This window comes from Lepidochelys kempii, chromosome 15, assembly GCF_965140265.1.
Source record: "Lepidochelys kempii isolate rLepKem1 chromosome 15, rLepKem1.hap2, whole genome shotgun sequence".
In the NCBI taxonomy this organism is placed as follows: domain Eukaryota; kingdom Metazoa; phylum Chordata; order Testudines; family Cheloniidae; genus Lepidochelys; species Lepidochelys kempii.
In genome coordinates this window covers 8,214,816-8,235,874 of record NC_133270.1, presented here as the reverse complement: position 1 = coordinate 8,235,874, position 21,059 = coordinate 8,214,816, and the positions used below count along the sequence as shown (strand labels likewise).

At 37.0% G+C, this 21,059-nt stretch overlaps 1 protein-coding gene across 4 annotated transcripts in view; it reads left to right on the top strand.

Moving 5' to 3' along the window:
• The window catches only part of MED13L (mediator complex subunit 13L), a 442,112-nt gene that overhangs the window by 188,269 nt on the left and 232,784 nt on the right, over positions 1–21,059 (top strand). For all 4 annotated transcript variants that reach the window (XM_073312881.1, XM_073312880.1, XM_073312882.1 and 1 more), the window contains exon 3: positions 18,012–18,096. In XM_073312881.1, the coding sequence (XP_073168982.1) occupies positions 18,012–18,096 (85 nt within the window). The remainder of the gene's footprint in view (positions 1–18,011; positions 18,097–21,059) is intronic.

The window sequence follows — 21,059 nt, the reverse complement described above, 5'->3', positions numbered from 1 at the left end:
GCAGATGATCTCAGTAAATCATATTTTTATGTTCATGTTTTAAAAACATTTTTTAAAAAGGGAATATGAACTTCAGACAGCATTGTTTCTAAATGCAACATTTTACCAAAGTTTTTTGAAAGTTGTCATGACTCCCTTGCAGCTTGTGACCTTTCACTTGAGAAGTCCTGCACTAGGTTAGATATCAAAATACAAACTTCTTTGTCTTCCAAAGCTTATTTTAATAATAATTACTTGGTAAAATAGCTATAGGGTGTTGATTATATCACTTCGATTTTATTTACCTTTTTTTCACAGACACTAGATGACAACATTTTTAGCTTTTTCTTCTCTTTTTTTCTCCCTCCTCTCGTCTTAAAAGTCCTTGTCAGTTACCTTCTCTGATGTGTGTCGAGAGCTTAGGGAGATTTTCTATGTCCGGTGCTGAGCACATCAAGGCATTCCTATTCTCTTGTTGCCTCTCTACCTTTCAGTATGGGCTCCCTTTGTTTTCAACAGGCAGGTCACCTTTTTATTGTATTTTGAATGACTCTATTAATGACTCCTTGGCTTGCTTATTAATGTAAATTTATACTTCTTAATAATGAAAAATGATATGGAAGGCAGAAATCATTTAACAACAACAGTATACTAGAAGATCTAGATTTTGCTGACAATGTAACTCTTCTCAGTGATCGGTCAACCAACATGCAAGTACTGTCCAACATTACAAAAAAGATGGGGTTAATAATCAATTATCAATAAACAAATCTAGTAAGAATCCCTGCAATTCCCAACACAAGCATTGCTTTTGAAGGCCAAGGAATACAAGAAGTGAGTTGATGCTGGGGTGTAAGAAATGCTGGAGCTGCTGAGGTTCTGGGAGCAGGGAACTCCTGATTGGTAGGTGTGTGCTTGGAAGCAAGGCAGCTTCTGTGTGGAGTAGGAGGTACTTGGGGTTAGGTGGCTGCTGGGATTATGGAGGGCGGGAGGATGGTCATGTGGCTGTGGGGAACTTGATAACCTGACTAGAGGGTGTTGGAGAGGGAGTCTGCAGCAGATGTTGGGCTCCTCACCACCTTCTACTCCCAACCTAAGCACTAGTGCCTCGCAGATGATTGTTCCTGGTCTGGAACCAGCAGGGGGTAGTGAGAGGATGTGCCTGCTGGACAGCTCAGCAGGAGTTACAGCAGCCTGTAGTGGCCAGAAGGTGCCACTGCAGGTAAATGACTGTGGCCTTGCCCACAGCTCAGCTGGATGGGGGACAGTCCTGCTGAGACTTGGGAGTGTGAACAGGGCTACCAAATGCATGGCTGCCATGCAAAATGTTTGACACTTTGTTGCCCTGATTATTGAATTTCCTGTTTAATTACTGAAAATCTTGCTTTTCACAATTTAAATGAAACTGACACCGAATTTCCAGTATGTGACATCAGTTCCACAGAATCCAGAGATGTTGCTGAAGAGTTTGTCTGTTATGGTGTGAAGCACATGGGGATTTGGTTATAAACCAATAGACTTGTAACCTTACAAATTATTATTTAAATCTTTTATTTTAAAAAGGTTTACCCATTATTTAATTCATTGGACTTTCTTAAATTATTGCTTTCTTGCCATCCTCAATATATTTTGATTAAAGAAAGAGGTAGGAATGGAATGGTGATAGATTCTTAACTAAAGTTCCTTATTATTACACACCTGATTAGATAGTCCATTTCAAGGTCTACACAGAGCTGTGCACTTAATTTGCAGAAAAGGTTTGCTATGTTAATTTTCAGCTGTTGTCTGCTGCTACACTTAAAGATGCTCCCTTAAATCTGGAACTTTAAAGAGGAAATTTAAGGCTCCTCATTTTGGATGTGCACTAGTAATTCATCCATTTGTCTGTGGCCCTGAGCTATATGCCCGGGATAGGTAGTATAATTTCGACTATTCTATCCAGAGAGATTAAGCCAGAGATTTTATGTAGTCATCAGTAGTTTAACAGAGCTATCTTGAGTTTACTAATTTGTGATAATTTTTATGTTTTTTTTTTTTATTTTTGTTTAGTACGTTGAGATTTGGGGGCAAATTAATTCTTTTTATGATTCCATTGTTAATGTCAGTTGAGTTGAACCAGGCATACATTTGACCCTTTCTCTCTGTTTCAAAGGAAAACCCTTTTACAGATGGTAAATTCATTAAAGGGTTCTTTTCCCCCTAAGTCCAACCAAGAATAAATGACAATTAAAAATATTTGTTAACAAAAATCACCAATCTATTAATTATATTTGATAACTACTTTTGATAAGGCTGTATTGTGAACATTAAAATTCTAACGAACTAATAGGATATAGTTCTAATTTTTTTAGATATGCCACTTCAGAAGGTTTTGTTAAAAGGAATTTTGAATTATCGGCCTCTGTGATTTTGACAGTCTGTCAACAAGATCTTGATTAAATCAAAAGTCTTAAAATATTACAAAATAGCTAAATTCTTCCACCAGGAATGCAAAAGATCGAGTTGTTGACAGACAGACTTTGTCATTTCAGCAGAGGAATTTTTTATTGTTAGTTTATATTGAAACACTAAGTGATATTTTAAATTTTTATATTTAGCGCTATTAAAAAAAAGTATGTGGTTTGCAACTGGCAATAAGAGTCACTTCTTATATCTGTAGGAGAACAGATTTGTTCAGCATGGCTCTGTAGTGCTCTCATTCTAAGAGTTAGAGTTGTGTAATATAAATATACCTGTAAATATATAATATGTGTAGATAGATATGGAATATTTTTAAAAGGATGAGCTAATTTGTTCTATTAGATGAAAACCAGCAGCAACCCTTGCAAAGATGATTTTTCGATACTCCATTTGTATGTGTTTATAATTTTTTAACAGTAAAATCTTTGAGAAAATTTTTTTGTTGACCAGTATAGTATCTAGATGTCAGTAGAAAGGTACAGACAAATGTGTTTTCTGTGTAGTTGATAATGATCCCAAGGATCCCCTGTCATAGTAAGTCAGTTTCTGAACCTCGTTGAAAAAGTTTAGGAGTGCCGAATGAAGTTGGCTTGACTGTAAGTGAAAGAAGGCTTTGGCCTTAGGCAAGCACAAAAGGATGAGACACTTCATTGCTGGCAGAGTGTTATCTGAAGCTAATGCATGGTGACATGGGCTGCATGGTCAGCCAGAACAAGAGTTTCAGCTTAGGGCCATACTAAGATTGGAGGGATCACAGTGTCAGCTCTGATTTCAATTAAGTCTTTGCAAAGATTTCTGCAGATAGGTCCTTCTGCTTGACAGCTAAGGTCTTTCTTTTGTATACATGCAGGATGCACATATTAGTATACAATTATTAGTTTAAAATATGCAATGTGTAATTAAATAGGTTAATAATCATATATTTTAAAAATGTCTGTTTCTTAACCTGTGTAACCAATAAGATTTATATTACAACAGACAACATTTTCAAGATCTAATCAGCTTTTTCAGTTTATTCTACGGGGTTACTGTTTCATTTATCTTGGACAATAAAGAGACCTCATCCGTTTCAGTTTTGTTCATAACTAAGGCTAAGATTTTGTCACAGATACTTTTAGTAAAAGTCATGGACAGGAAGTCTGTGACATGTCCCTTGATTTTTACTAACAATATCCATGATAAAATGAGGAGCCTGGGCAGCTGCAGGTGGGCTGGGACCTCCAGGGTCCTCCTCCGCTAGAAGCTCCAAACTCTGGGTTCCCATCTATCACCCGTGGAGGCAGAGAGCTATTGGGGCCCCCCCGCCGCCCTTGATAGCCGGGAGCGGCAGTGGATCCACCTGCTGCTGGTTCTCCCAGCTGGGACTGACTGAAGTCACGGAGATCTTTGGAAATCACGGAATCCATGACTTCCCTGACCTCCGTGACTAAATCACAGCCTTATTTATAGTTAGTTTTTAATTTCTGTTTCTCATGTATTAGCACAATGCTGCAGTGATTAAGGTTTTTAAATTTTTTTCCATGCTCCTCTCCACCCCTAAATCTATCATTTTGACACCTGACCTACCTGACAATATCCCTTTACAGTCCAAACTGAAAATGGAATTTTAAATATGAAAAATGTCTAGGTGTCAGTCTGAGAATGAGAATTTTATGCGTTGTTTTAGAATGAGATGTCATGAAATGTTTAGTGGTTTTCTGAGAAATGGATGACTTTCAAAAAAAACCCCTCTGTGCATGCCTGGGACCGAGCATCAGGCTGATTCTCTCTCTGGATCCATGGGCTCTGGGGAGGGGGGAGGGAAGTGGGTGTCTGTCTGCGTGGGCCATAGCTGGGCGCTGGGGGAGGAGGGAGTGCGGGTATCTGGGTGGGGAAGGAAGGAAGTGCAGGTATCTGGGCAAGGGGGCCCCGCAGCTGGGTTCTGGGAGGGGAAGGGGTGCAGGTATCTGAGCAAGGGAGGCCCCGCAACTTGGCTTTGGGGTGTGTGCGCGGGTATCTGGCCCCTGGGGGCCCCGTGGCTAGGCTCTAGGGGAGAGAGGATTTGGGTCTATTGGTGGAGGTGTGGAGGCACATCTGGGCTCTGGGGGGGAAAGGGGGCAGAGAAACAGGAATTGGGGTGTTGTAGGGGTTTCTTTAACTCTCTAATCCTAGGAGAATTTTTGTGTGTGTCTGTATTGTTACAAGAAAAGGAGTACTTGTGGCACCTTAGAGACTAACCAATTTATTTGAGCATAAGCTTTCGTGAGCTACAGCTGTAGCTCACGAAAGCTTATGCTCAAATAAATTGGTTAGTCTCTAAGGTGCCACAAGTACTCCTTTTCTTTTTGCGAATACAGACTAACACGGCTGTTACTCTGAAACCTGTATTGTTACAGACATACTTGCTAACAGGTATTTTGAAATAAATTACCAAAATAATTGAAACTGATGTGATTATATAGTGTTATTTTGTCACACAAAATTTGCAGAATTTTAAAATATTGTATGCAGAATTTTTAATTTTTTGATGCAGAATGCCCCCAGGAGTACATGATTGCATAATAAACAGTAAGAGATCCCTCAGTGGACACAGATTCTCGTCTGTATGGGATCATGGTTCAACAAGAGATTGGAGACTCAATAGGTGCTCAGTAAAGGTAGGAAATTAAGAATGCAAATTTGTGAAATAGGATCCCAAAGTCAGAAATTATTAGATAGATATTTCTCTACTTTCAAGGTTCAGTTTGCTTCCAAAGTCGTCTACTCTACCTTGCATTTTCTAGCCCTCTTTTTGAGCAGTCATTCTACGAATTGAATATTGGACACTTTTTCTGAATAGTCTACCCTTTCAGAAGTCATTACTGCTTATTGATAAAAATATTTGTTACAGTGGGTAAACTTGTATTTAAAAAGATACAGTTGAGGTTTTCATGTTTACAATTTGGCCTATCTTTAATGCATTTATAATTGAATATGGAAAGTCTTCTGATATTTACTTTTATTTTTAAAATCTACAGCCCTATATGACACTTTTTAAAAACCAACAAAAATCACTTTCTTCCATAGTGTCACAAAAACAATTATTTATAGCTCCCTCTGTTGGTTCTGCAGCAGTAATTAACCAAAATACTGTCAGAGATGTCTTTTTATTGGTTAAAGCATAGTATATGTTGTTGTTAAACAACAACAATTATTTCACTTTCAATGGCATTCAAGTACAGGCAAACTAAAATCAAGATGTGCCAAAAGTAAAAACACAAAATAGTCTTTTTCCTGCTTCTCAGGGAGGTATAGCATACAATAAAGAACTAAAAACAATAAAATAAAAATAAAAAAGGATGTATCTAAAGCAAAAGCCTTCACTTTTCTGTAATAGTGGTTGTGTATGTCCGCTGTAGCCACAGAGGGGATGCATATGCAAAGATGGAGGTCATAGCACTGTAGCCAAATTGTCACAGGTTTAAAAAACAATCTTTTGTAAAATAATCAGTTTTTATTTTCCATTATTTCAGCTGTTTGTAAACAAAAAAATAAAAGTACGTTTGAAATTTTTCAGTAATATAGGAGCAAAACTGCAAGTCCAAAATATACTGTTGTTTTTGGAACACAGTATACTTCAAAGTCAAACTATCAGTTTGACCTTGAGAACACTTCAGTGATGGTGTAGCATTATAGTTGATCCTAATAAAATGTTTTAAAAGCATGACATTAAAACTTAATTTTATAAAGTTTATTGGTTAACTTTGTCAATCAAAACAAAACAGTTTTTAACAGCAAGGTTTGAGTCAAATTTTAATTATAGTTAACCTTTCCACTCCTATGTTGATCTTATATCTGGAGTTGTTTTTAATGTTTTAGTAAATCTTGCTGTGAGCAGATTGCTGCAACTACATTTGTAACTCATTCTTTATGTAAACTACTACAGTAAATTCCTACAGTGAGATAGAGAAAAAGCCAATAAAATTTTGGAACTGATTGCTTTTCATGCTAATTATGTGGACATTGTGGTCCTTCCATAGTACTAATGAAAACAGTAACATTTTGGAAATTTATTTCATTTTTGTATCAGTTGAAAATAACGAAATCAGTTATTTTACCAATTCTTGTCTGAGATTGCAACATTTCAAAAGAGTAACCAAAAGAAAACTGATCTAGAATGTTGTCTGTGTAGTCAGATTTATGGTTTGGTTTCAAATTTAAACCCTCTAGAGTTGATACTAACCTAAACTTTACCAATTGCAGTGGGTAAAGAGATTTTGTTGAAATGGAAGTCTGGTATAAAACAATTATTTTTCTACTTTTCTGTTTTTAATCAAAATTATATTTTCTCAGGGTATAAAATTTCAAATAATTTAAAATAGAAAGCAGATTTTCTGCTCAAAACTGTAATTTTATAATTCTGAAAACATTATTTTGCAGTAAAAATGGATAAAGAAGAGAAAAGGCCAAATGAACACTACAGAGTAGAGTGGGAAATGTAGATTGCAGAATGGTTATGACAAAAGACAAGTGACAGGAGGAGAAATAAAAGAAGTCAGGTTCTTTATGGTCACAAAACAAAACAAAAAATAACCTTCAGTGTTTAGCGAGATGAAAACCAATAACAATTATATGACAAAAACGTTGGATTAAATAAGCATAAAAATAGAATCATAGAATCATAGAATCATAGAATATCAGGGTTGGAAGGGACCCCAGAAGGTCATCTAGTCCAACCCCCTGCTCAAAGCAGGACCAATTCCCAGTTAAATCATCCCAGCCAGGGCTTTGTCAAGCCTGACCTTAAAAACCTCTAAGGAAGGAGATTCTACCACCTCCCCAGGTAACGCATTCCAGTGTTTCACCACCCTCTTAGTGAAAAAGTTTTTCCTAATATCCAATCTAAACCTCCCCCACTGCAACTTGAGACCATTACTCCTCGTTCTGTCATCTGCTACCATTGAGAACAGTCTAGAGCCATCCTCTTTGGAACCCCCTTTCAGGTAGTTGAAAGCAGCTATCAAATCCCCCCTCATTCTTCTCTTCTGCAGGCTAAACAATCCCAGCTCCCTCAGCCTCTCCTCATAACTCATGTGTTCCAGTCCCCTAATCATTTTTGTTGCCCTTCGCTGGACTCTCTCCAATTTATCCACATCCTTCTTGAAGTGTGGGGCCCAAAACTGGACACAGTACTCCAGATGAGGCCTCACCAATGTCGAATAGAGGGGAACGATCACGTCCCTCGATCTGCTCGCTATGCCCGTACTTATAAATCCCAAAATGCCATTGGCCTTCTTGGCAACAAGGGCACACTGCTGACTCATATCCAGCTTCTCGTCCACTGTCACCCCTAGGTCCTTTTCTGCAGAACTGCTGCCTAGCCATTCGGTCCCTAGTCTGTAGCTGTGCATTGGGTTCTTCCGTCCTAAGTGCAGGACCCTGCACTTATCCTTATTGAACCTCATCAGATTCCTTTTGGCCCAATCTTCCAATTGGTCTAGGTCCTTCTGTATCCTATCCCTCCCCTCCAGCGTATCTACCACTCCTCCCAGTTTAGTATCATCCGCAAATTTGCTGAGATTGCAATCCACACCATCCTCCAGATCATTTATGAAGATATTGAATAAAACCAGCCCCAGGACCGACCCCTGGGGCACTCCACTTGATACTTGCTGCCAACTAGACATGGAGCCATTGATCACTACCCGTTGAGCCCGACAATTTAGCCAGCTTTCTACCCACCTTATGGTGCATTCATCCAGCCCATACTTCCTTAACTTGCTGACAAGAATACTATGGGAGACCGTGTCAAAAGCTTTGCTAAAGTCAAGAAACAATACATCCACTGCTTTCCCTTCATCCACAGAACCAGTAATCTCATCATAAAAGGCGATTAGATTAGTCAGGCATGACCTTCCCTTGGTGAATCCATGCTGGCTGTTCCTGATCACTTTCCTCTCATGCAAGTGCTTCAGGATTGATTCTTTGAGGACCTGCTCCATGATTTTTCCAGGGACTGAGGTGAGGCTGACTGGCCTGTAGTTCACAGGATCTTCCTTCTTCCCTTTTTTAAAGATTGGCACTACATTAGCCTTTTTCCAGTCATCCGGGACTTCCCCGGTTCTCCACGAGTTTTCAATAGATTCTGAGATTATAGAAAATAGATTCTGAGATTGGTGGATTTTATGTAAATACAACATCTACAATTTTAACATGTCAATTAAAAAAATGGTGGCCCACAAGTATCTTATAGAGTAAAAATGTTCTCTCTCAATCAAAGGTGATTACAGTTTTTTCCTGTCTACAAATGTGCTTGTTGTGTAATGAGAATGCATTAGTCTCAGTGCAATGTAAAACATGAAAGGCAGCAAGAAACAGCTCTATTGTTATCACTCCAGGCGTCTCTAATGAATCGTGTTTCCATGTTCTCTCGGTCATGCCGCAGAGTGCCCTTAGCCAGGGCTAAGCCTCCTGTAAAATGCTCTTTAAGATTATTGTAGCAAGCATAGAAATGCTGGATGAGTGGGGGGTGGGGAGGGAATGCTAATGAGACAGCTGCATTTCAACCAGTACAGCTGCAGGGATTACTCACCATTGCTGCAGTAGTAGTGACAGACAACTGTTTGAGTTGAGAGTAAAAGGCTTTTCAGGGGCTTGTCTTGTCAGAATTTCAGTTTAAAATTGGTTGGTTTTTTTGTTTTTGTTTTAAAACAAACTTGTGTCTGAAAAGTGAAGAGAAGAAAAAGAATATACCAACATAGGCTGCCAAAATAACCTGTTGGTATTAAAACTGATAACAAAGAAGTCTTACGTACTATGTATACAGTGTAGTTGTAGCTGTGTCAGTCGCAGGATATTAGAGAAATAAGGTGAGTGAGGACCAACTTCTGTTGGTGAGAGATAGAAGACCTGAAGAAGAACTCTGTGTGACTCGAAAGCTTCTCTCTCTCACCAACAGAAGTTGATCCAATAAAAGCTATTACCTTACTCGCCAGGTCTCTCTTACATACTTAGTAAGAGAGACAAGGTATGTGAAATAATTTATTTTTTTGGATCAACTTCTGTTGGTGGAAGGTACAAAAGTACCTGAAGAAGAGCTCTGTGTGTCTTGAAAGCTCTTGTACCTTCCACCAACAGAAGCTGGTCCAATAAAAAGATATTACTTCACCTGTCTTGTGTCTCTCACATCTTGGTACCGTCACGGCTGTAACAACGCTGCAAACTACAAGTGAAGTAAATGATTACAATTTATTTTGCTTTCCTAATGTGGGTTAATGTGGATACCTACTTTTTTCAGAGAGTAATTCTTCTTTGCTTGCCTCTGATGATGTCTGAATTTGCTGTTAGAAGGACATCGTTCCATAATCTGTAACATCAGAAATTTACCATCGAAAGCTTATATGTCTCATAGATTTTATGGGGAAAATATGCAATTCAGCATTCTCACTCTTTTTTCATTCACTGTGCATGTACAGATCAAAGCTATAGTGATGGGGATGTGATTGAGTAATTGATCTCTCTGAGATATGAAGAAAATAAAGGAGGCAGGAATTGGGGACTTTGCTGCAGCCACTTGGTCTACTCAGAGGCTTGAATAGAGGCTACTTCGAGCCTGAAGCCAACTTACTGAAAATATCAAAGAAAAACATGGAAGGTTGGGGAAAAGTAATCAAACAAACTTTTAAAGAATAGAATGTTTTTTCCCTTCCAAATTCTTGTTTTCTTTTACTTTCTTGGCTGCTGCTTTCAATATTCTAGTTTATAGGTTGTAGTCTGCTTGTATCAGCTACTTGAGGAGGGCTAAACCCTCCAGAAGTGAGAGAGAGAGAGAGAAGCTAAAAATTTAGGAAAAGTGTGCTACCCCTGAGAACTCTATAGAGAAAATTATAAAAAAGTACTCGTTTCAGAGGAGAGAGGGATCCCTGTTCCTCTACATTCTATAGGTTTTTAAATTTCCCCCCCTCTCCCTTGCTTTTTAATGGTGTAGTCCAGTCTACCTTAGGGCAGGCTGACTCTGGCGATTCCCTACAGGTACTGCCACTGTCAATAAGCAATAAAATACCTTTTAAAATGAAAGTTATTGTAAATAAAATAGTGAGGCAGAAAAACTAGATACTAAATTAGGAAATTTCTGCCAAATTTCAGTCGCCACAATATAAAAACAGAATGTTTTTGGAGTCTGATACTGTTGTTTCACAGTACATGGGATATTCCAGATGGTCATAAAATAACTTTAAGTGGTTGCCATTAGAAACCTCATATTTCTTCTACTCCATACTGAAAAGAAGAGAGAGCGAGCTTAGTTTTTTATCTTACTTTTTAGCATGGAAAATTTTTTTAGTTATAAAAGTGTTTGGCACAAATGCAATACGTTCCACCAAATAAAATAGTTAAAGTATTTATATATGCCAATAAGACACTCATTGTTCTGGATTACCTAACATTGTATAACTCCATGGAAAGTAAACTTAAAGCTCTTCTTTTCCACAAAACTTGTGTTTAAACAGATTTTATAGACATTTATTTTGTTTTTGGAGATGTACACAAGTTATCCTTCAAGCTTTGGAATTTTTCAAAGTAAAAAATCCGAGTTAAAAATTGAGTGGACGTGTTCATAGGAAACATTTCTAGAATCTTTTAATGCATTGTTTAGTTAACCATAGCCATTAAAGTGTTTTTGAAATTTAATATAGCTCTGTAAAATTGGTTATTTTGCTTAATGAAAAATGGTGTGCGCGTGTGCTCAGGGGTATGCCAAGTAGAATTTTGTCAGTGTTACTTTTGGTATATAGAGATCGTGAAGACACTATAACAGTAATATTTTACACAATGTCAATAATACAAATGCCAGTTAAGTGCAAATACTTTAGGATGGTCTGTTTCTCAAGTCAACAGCTATTATGCTGATTTCTGTGTCAATGCACAACAATTAAGGTAGCAATATTCAGTAGCTGTTGCCTTTTGACTGCCTTATTTGATTTATCCAATGGTGTGACCCTTTTGGTTTTATAGTCTCCTTTATTTGAAAGTTTACAGGCTTTAGGTAGAAAATTGTGTTCTGTTGAAATGCTAACTCAGGTCATGTGTGAACAGCAATACTGTGCAGAAGACTTAATTAAAATTCCGATTTCCCTGGAACTGGTGCAGGACTCATGCTGTTAAAGATACCTTAGGAAGACATTACACGGTTAAAATTGTGAAATGTTACTATGTGTGCACTGTATATTCTCAGTGCCTCACGTCACCTCTATTTGCAAATAGGTCAGAACGACTAGAGCATTTTGGTAAATATTTTTTCTGTCATGGCTCCTACTTGACTCATGAGCTGACTGGGGATGAAGGAGAGTTAAAATATGTTCTCGGTACTGTGAAGGTATGCAAACCAAAATTTCCTTATAACCACAAGCAGTGCAAGGAAATTAGAGCTCTAAGTGAGCTGAATCTGACATATGTAGTAAGTCCATTTAGTCACTAATGACTTAAAACACAGATTTTACAAGGTGATCGATGGCAGCATAATAGTGATCAATCAGTACCATTGCATTTAATTTGATTTTTTATGGCTATGATACAGAATTTCAGAATTAATGTAGCATTACACTGCTTTTTCTCTTTTTTTTTCAAGTCAATCTTTAGGAAAAGTTGATAATTCATAAGGATCCATTTATCTTTGAAATATTGTTTCATAAATTGGCACATTTCATAAAAAATAAAATGAAAAATTAAATGCTTACTTTTCCAGTAGAACTGATCAGTCAACCACACACCTCATTTGGAACAAGAAGTATGCAATCAGGCAGCAGCAGAGACCAAAAAAAAAAAAGCAGAGTACTGTATTAAACATAAACTACTAAAAAAAATAAAGGGAAAGCAGCATTTTTTCTTTTGCATAGTTAATTTTCAAAGCTGTATTAAGTCAATAGTTGTAAACTTTTGAAAGAACAACTGTAACATTTTGTTCAGATTTACGAACATTTCAGAGTTACGAACTATCTCCATTCTTGTGGTGGTTGTAACTGAGGTTCTACTATAGTAATTGATTTTCTGATTTTTGTTCTGTGAAGTCATTTGATTTTTTTTTAAAATCTAGCTACATTTTAAAATAACGTTCCTCATCATACGTGGTAAAAGAGGAGCCTGGATATCAAAGGGTAAAAAGGAACATACACTATAGTACATATGAACCCTAGTTGCAAAATAACCCACTCTTTAGCAGTTTGACGTAGTAATCTTCTCTGGAAATAATCTTCTTGTCCCATGTGCCCTGCTTTAATCTATCAGTATTTCTACAGTGTGCAGCAAGAAATTGATTTTCAGTAATTTTAATGGTTGAATAACTAGTCCTGTCCCAGAGAGTTTTTTCATAGTTGCAGTGGCCAATGTGGTTACTGAACTCAGTGTTCTGGATAATAGGTTTCATTAGTTTTGATGCCTGAGGTGAAAAAGCAGTAGGTGGGTGTAAAGACTGTTTTTGATGTCTAGACGTTCATTTGAGCTGTTGCTGAAATATGATACATTAAAAGGAAATATGTAACATAGCTCTGAGGAAATATGTGTTCTTTGAAAGTAATTCCACTTTTAAACTGCATAAGGCAGTATGACTTGAATTATTAAAACGTGGGTGGTTGAACTACTTAAAGGTATCACTACCCTTACAGTCCACACACAGGCACAACTTCCTTTCTCCATCGCGTACTCACTCCTTTCTTTTTAGTAGAGTATGTCAGTTTGGTTGTTGAGAAAGAACAGATACTTTGTCTTTCCAAAATCTGTGCTGAGAAACATAGAATTACTGAAGTATTTGCTTCGTTGATATTTTACCATGTTGATTTTTTCTCTGAAGCTTTTAGATCATTTTATTTTAAACAAGGGTTGCTTTTTCAGAGAGTTACTGAGATATACAAACTTGAAAGAAATTAGTATTTCAGGTTAAAAAATAAAACATACTAGCATATTAAATAATAAACTTACCATTTAAATCCATATCACATAAATCTGATGCTTTAAATCATTCATTTAAACAGTCCTAACTTTAACATCTGATCTTACAAAGTGACTAAAAAGCAGTACATTTTTAATACATTTTCCAAGCTGTTGAAAATAGAATGGGTTTTTAATATAAATATTTGATTTATGAGAAAATTACCAATTAATGCCTGGATTCTGCATTGAGGATCACATGGCATAGGTCCACACAGTTCCAAGCAGTGTTGAAAGGCAGATGGAGACTTGAGTGCTAAACTTATTGCAAATAATTGTGTAGACAGAAATACTATGATGATTATTTTCAACTTCCCAGACTTATAAATTATCTCATACAGAAGGCACCACGAATTTAAATTCTGAATTAATTTAGTTTTGTAATATACCTGAAATCTTGGTACACTGTTATAGCAAAGAATACTTTGTAGTTCAAGCTTGGACAAGCTTCACAAACTGCATTTTACCAAGGAGCTGCACAATGCTGGCATGCTGTTATAACTTCAAGATGTCATCCCATTTATGTAGATTAAAATGTTATGATGGTTATAGTGTAAGGTGTCAGAAGATTAGAGTCAGAAGTGAAATTCTGCTGTAGGATTTGAACTTTCCATTTTTATTACCATAATTGTGTGCATATATTCACTTTCCTCTCATTGTTCCATCCATCGGAGATGAAAATTTTGAGGAGTATAAGCAGATATTAGAACAAAGATAATTACAATGGCATTAAATGTAGTTGGGAAACAGAAAAAGCAGTCTTATCAGGGAATAGTTGTAAGGGTGAAGGATGTCATGGATATAGGAAAAACGCAAAACAGAAGAATGGTTTTATTTAGATGTTTTTGTATAATATTAATGTGACTGTAAGGAAAATAAGAATTTTATTAAGAAATACATTGGTTAGTTGAAAGCATTTGGTCGTGATATTGCTTCTCCTGAAGTAAATGACAAAACGCCCATTGACTTCAATAAGGAGTTACAACTGAAAGTATCAAAACCAGTTATAAGAGTTTTCCCATTCAGAAAATATAGTCCAAAATTCTTGTTTTTGGTAATTAGCCCAAGATTGGTACTGTGTCCATATGAAGGAATTCATATGAAAAGATGTTCTAATATGACCTGGCATTCATCTTGAAATCCTAGAGAAGCCAAATAGTGCTATATTATGTTTCTTTGGGTATTAATTTCTCCCTAAATTCTGTCAGGATTAACACCTAAAATTTTGAATTGCTGCTTTTATTTAAATGTGGGTTCTAATATGTTGGTGATCTTGCCTTTCTGGAAAGAGTGAAGTCAAATATAGTAATAATACATAGCTCTTGTACAGCACCTTTTCATCAGTAGATCTCAAAGTGCTTTACAATCTTTTATGTATTTATCCTCATAATACCCATGTGAGATGGGGAGCTAAGCAATGGAGAGGCTAATGACTTGCACAAGGTCTTCAAGTAAATCTGTGTTGGAGCAGGGATTGAACCTGGGTGTTCCAACATCTATGCTACTGCCCTAATCACTGGCCATCCTTTCCCTCTTGGTGTGACAGTTATGTTAAATATGTTATATATAAATATGTTAAATAGAATATAATTTCAAATGTGTTTGAGTCACATGGAGCATTTAACAAAACAGTAGTAAGCTTGGATACATCAAAATATAGTGATATAATTCGGTGGTATAATGTTGTAAATGATTAATTTGCATTGTTTTGGTTTGTAGTATTGTATCTGTTTTGGTTAGTTTCATTTTAAGTCTCTATCAGGTGAATTAACATCATCCTTTGTTACCTACTTAATTTGTTACAATATTATATTGATGTTAGAAAAATAGCATTAACTTCAGTGGCCACAATTTGCAAGGTTACATAATATGTTCTATTGATTTGAGACTCTCTTCTAGCTCCATCGTAATACTTAAAATTGATCTGAAAATTAAAGTTGAACATAAAATACGAACTCTCTAACAAGAACAATTTAATCATTTTCTCTAAGTAGATATATGTACGTTGTAAAAGTTGGATAGGATAAGTTCCAGTAGTTTCATGTTTTTATTTTATGCTATTTGTTTGTTTGTTTATTTAAAGTCACTTTTGGTGGGCCAGATTTGATAAATATATCTTCCCTTTAAGAATTTTCTGCGAATTGAAACATCAAGCCAAATTCTGATCCCATTTACTTCTGGGGTCACATATAAGGTATATATGAATGTTCAGACTTCTAAGTTTACTTATGCTCTGAGTTCCCATCTCCTCAGATTGGATCTTGTGATACACCAAGAGTGAAATATATATTGGACAAGCATTCGAAGAAGAAAGGAGAGTTCTTCAAGATGTGTTGTCCATATCTGTGATTCCATAGTGCACCCTCCTTCTCCTTTTCTCCAGAGTCCTATAACTTTGGGATTCTGCGGTTGAGAAGGATCTGAGTGGTGGCTGAGTCAGTCTGCCTTATATGCCTTTGCTTTGGGAGCACGAGGACATTCAGGGAGCATGTGCGGTCCCAACAGACACTGCTGGCCAAAAGATTATGACCTTGAGCATATGAGGTGCATGCGTCCCAGAAGTGGAATATCTGTCCACCCACCCACATCTTGAAGAACTCCATTTAAAGTAGGTAATAGCCATATGGAAAGGCGTTTGTCATATTTTCTAACTCCTCTTCCCCATAAGAGGATGCTCGTTCTTACAGGAATGTATTTTTCCCTATTACATTTCTTTCCCTATTGCATGTCAGAGGATAAGGAGTAGATGGCTCTATAAGATGCTTCCTCTCCAAAACCTAAAAGGGAGCTCTAACTAAAATGAGAAACCTGTGTCTAAAACTCAAAAGAAAAGAAAAATAGTCAAAAAGGGCTCAAAGAAAAGGAGGGAGGGAGGGAAAAAACAAACAAACAGATCCTCATTTTCTTTGAGCTTCTGTTCCCGAAGAATGGGGGCCCTGGACTTTGGAATTTTTTAACCCTGATCTGGAGACGCTGGAGAGGTTTTTTCCTTGATGTGTTTTGAAATTTTAGGGGGAGGTATGTGGTATTTACTATCAAGATCCAGCCAGTGAGTGAAAGAGCAAATCAAATGGAGGTGTAGATATCTCCCTTTCAAAACAACCATTCTTCTACACTTTTACTTCATGTGACTCTTAATAGAAAACTGAGAAACTCCTGTTGAAGAAGGTCTCGTTTGGCAGCTCTGAATTCACGGAGTGTGACAATTCAGAGATTCTACCTTCCTAAGGTTGATGCAATCGTGGCATCCTGGCAAAGGACATGCAATTCCTGTTGAGGATGATTTCTTCCCAAAATACTGTCCAGACAGGAACATTGTGGACGCCATCACAAAGGACTTTAAGGCTTCTCTGTCTGCCCTGAGAGCTTCACTGACAATCCTGGTGTCCTAAACCACAGTGTCCACAACCACAAGGACCTAAAAAGTACATTTCTCAGAAATATAAAAGCGTTAATTTATTAATCAGCTGTGGGTTTTAAATCTGCCTGTACATCAAAACAGGTCTGCAGAGTATATTGCTGTTAAATAGGGCTTAGAACAATGGTAGAGTTTAAAGCAAATTAGCCAGTGCTTATTCTCTAGCAGGCAGTTATTACTCATTGGTGACCTTTTAGTCACTTTCAAAGAATGAAAATTAGATTTTACACAAATGGCAGTTATATATTAAAATCCTTTGTATTTTTTTTTACAAGGGTAAACCATTTGGGCACAGATATACAAATAAGCCTGCAGCTGCAAAGCTTCTGCATCTTAATGCTACAAAACATATCTAGCTGATGGGGAAATTTCTATAATGTACAGATGCATTATTTAATCTCTATAATTTCAGTTTAATTTTTGGAATTAAAAGCAAGATGTCTGGTAATATTTCATTTCTAAAGAGAAGAATGTGGGAAAACAAATCCACGTGAGAATGTATCAACTCCATTAAAGGGGAACTGAAAATCTTTTAAGCTGCCAAAGACCTGTAGGAGACACACAAAATCTTCAACATTGCTTGATTACCTTGCTAGGACAGAAAACAGAATAGAGAGACCTGTTTCCTACTGTGCCTTATGTATGGGTGATGGCATCAGTGTCTTCGTTTTGTGACTGCAGTGTGACAGTCTAGTTATGTTTTATCATTTGATTGTGTACTTAGTAGTGTCGGTGCTATAGCACAAAGTATTGAAGCAAGTAAAGCAGGGGTGAATTGTAGAATAAGACAATTTTTTTGATAATTTAAGTAAATTGATTGGTAATTAACCTGAGTTTACTGACATAATTGTAACTGCTAAGATGCATACTCCATAGCCATTTGTTCCAGGGACACTCTCTCTGTCTGGACATGTTTGAAGAAGGTATGAAACAACGATGCCAAAGAGAAATAAAGATTCATGCTGTAATATTAGTTATATATTGTTTATAAATATTTGGTTAATACATTTTCCCTAACTTTTTATTTTCTGTCAGTATCTACAAAGCTATAAAGATTGAACCTAAGCTATGTTTATTAATGTATATGGTAATGCATATAGTTTCAAGAAATGAACTACTCTTTAAAAATTCTGATTGCTGGAGTAAAATGTTTGTTTGAATAGTCTAAACCTCCCCCAACATGGATAACATTCTGACATTTTGCATATTTTTACAGTGGTGGAGGAAGGACTGTGGGAGAATGGGCTTTCCTATGAGTGTAGGACATTGCTCTTCAAAGCAATCCACAACCTGCTGGAAAGGTAAGAGAAAGTGTTTTCCATTCAGGTGTTTCATTCAGCTACATAAAGCTACACTAAGGATGTTAAGGAACCATTTAGAAAAATTTGCAAAAATCCTTATCCTAAAACATCTCTTTTGGGGGCCAAACCTGTCTTGAGAACTGAGCTGAGCACTAGGGAACTGTGCATGGGCAAGCATCCTCAGTTTGGGGTTAAGAATGACAGTGGATCCACTGTCTGACCACTACTTCAGTCTTTGCTATTTGATCCTACTGCCTGTACAACTTAGAGAGGAGAAAAAGGTGGGAATGGCTGGTGGAATTACTTGTCCTGTCTCCTGCTCTTCCTTAAAGAGAGACCAAGTGTGAAACAGAGAACCCCTGTGAACCTGCATTTTTGAAAATCTGCCCTCTTCACAGTGGAACCAGGCCAGCTCTGATGCATCTGGGAACCTCCACACCTGTGTGGGGCAGGATTTACCTAATACTGTAGAAACCTGGAACGTCTAAATCTTTCAACATTAAGAAAGCAAGAACTAAGGGCGTGGCTACACTACAAGCGCTACAGTAGCATAGCTGCACTGCTGCAGTGTAGACATTGGTACAGTGATGGAAAGGGTGTTTCTGATGTTGTAGTAAATCTGCCCCACCCAAGACACGGTATCTAGGTCTTCCGTTGGCCTAGTGGAGTCTATCTGGGGCTTATGTTGGCTTAACTACGTATCTCAGGGGTGTGAATTTTTCACAGCCCTGACTGATGACCTAGGTTGACCTAGTTTTAGGTGTAAATCAAGCCTAAGTATTTGTATGTTATATTGTATTTCTGTCAAAATCCAGCTCTTTAAATCTGACCCAGTATATTTCACAGCAGATAAGCCACATCAAAACACAACAAAACAATTTAGCTGTAGAGAGAGAGGATGGGTGAGGTAATAACTTTTATTAGACCAACTTCTGTTGGTGAGGGAGATGAGCTTTTAAGCTTACACAGAGCTGTTCTTCAGGTTTAGCTGTAGAAACGTGATATATGAGAGAGTTATGTGCAGGGTGTGTGTAGTATTTGTGTTGGTATTTTGAGTTATTTTTACTTTTGGTTATCTTTTATGTGCTTTAAAATGATTCAGAAAGATCTTTAAGGGTCTGAAAAATTCCAGATCTGGTCGTCTTGTGGTATTTTAGTACCTAGATAATGGAAATACCAAGAGATGACCTGATATTACATTACTTTGGCCCCATAAATGGCTCCCCAAGTCATTAAAAGACATGCAAAAAAACCTCATGAATCCAAACAGTAAAGTACTTGACTTTATTCAAGTTTATCCTCACATCACTTTCAGCTTTATTTCGGTTTCACAGGAACCTCCTTACACAGCTGTAGTATATGTAAAAGAAGCCATGCTTGGGGCAGGGGGGGAAGGAATCATTTTGTGCCAGCAGTAGCAATACAAACATGGTCCATTATTGTAGCTAGCAATATTTAGAAGTTCAAACAAACACTTCGTCTTTGCTTTTCTTCCCCATCTCATTGCTGCTGCTTTCATTTCTCTAGAACAGTACAGATCAATCTTTCCTTGATTTGTGGACTGGCATACAAACTACTGAATTTCCATGGTCCTCCGCTAAATTGAAAGGACTGATTTCATTACTTGTGATATAATAATACACGGCATTTAAAACAATAAAAAACCCAATTAACTTTTAATTGTTTGTGCTATTTGTTTACTTCTTAAGATGTACCTTACTTCTTTTTTTTTACTTCTCTATACCTGGACAATGAAAATAGACAAATTAGTTTCATTTCTATTTCTAACCAGTTTCTAGTCAATTTCTCATGCTCTTGCCCAGCATTTCTATATTTGAATTGTTAACACTACAGGAGAATATTTATTTCCTTTTAAAAAACAACAACCTGTTCTATTGGAATTAAAAGGGGAAATCTCTCCCACCTGTCTTTTTAATATAAAACCTAAATTTTGGCCACAGTTTGACCTGTTGTCACTTTAAAACTGCCTGTGGCTACTTATTAGTCTAAAAATGCCTGTGTTAGATCTCAGTCCTGCAAATATTTATGCACTTGCTTAACTTCATGTGGAAGAAAAGTTTAGCCTGTGTGTAAGTGTTTGCAGGATAAGGGCCGAAACAATTTTTCCCCGTGTAATGTTAGTGATTTGCTTCTGTTATAAAGCCACTAAAATAAAGCTCTACTGCTTGGGTACACTTAAGGCTGGATTACACTTGAAAGTTAGGTTGACCTTGCTAGAGCCCTAGTGTAGAGAGTGCTACGTCAACAGGCAAATCTTGGCGGGTGTAATGCCTACACTACAGCCCTATAGTGGCGCAGCTGCAGCATTTCTAGGTTAGACATACCCTCAGATTAGTATCTGAGACTTTCCCATAAATTAGGTCCTGTGTTACAGAGACGTGATAGCAGTCCAAAATTAAAGGTGTGGTTTGAATTTGAAAAAGAAAATACACATTTGCCTGATATTTTTTTTAATCTATCATTGTAAGTAATACCTAGGATTACTATAGCTGAAATTTTTTTGAAGGAAATCTAATCAACTTGAAAAACAGTTATGGGGTTTTAAATACTTTATTGACTTCTCCATCTGCCATTTTTTGTGGCTTTACAACTACAGGCTCCTATTTTTAAAATATTTTTTTTTCTGTTCTGTGTTATCATGTGAAGGACTCTTGCAAAGAACAAAGGAAACTCACTATGCAGGAAAAACAGAGAAATGGAGTATACTTTTCAGTTTACAGAAATTTGTATCAGCATATTTGGGGCTCAGGGAGGAGGAGAGCTTTTTTTCCCCGATCTCATTCAATTACACTAAAATTACAATTTTAGGTGTTACTTGTAACGTTTATAGGTAAAATATTTTCAGTTGGAATGCCAACTCTCACGAATTGATCACAAGAGTCACGATTTCTGAGTAAATTTAGGCCTCATTCATGATCGTGCCTTTGAATTCTCAAATGTAG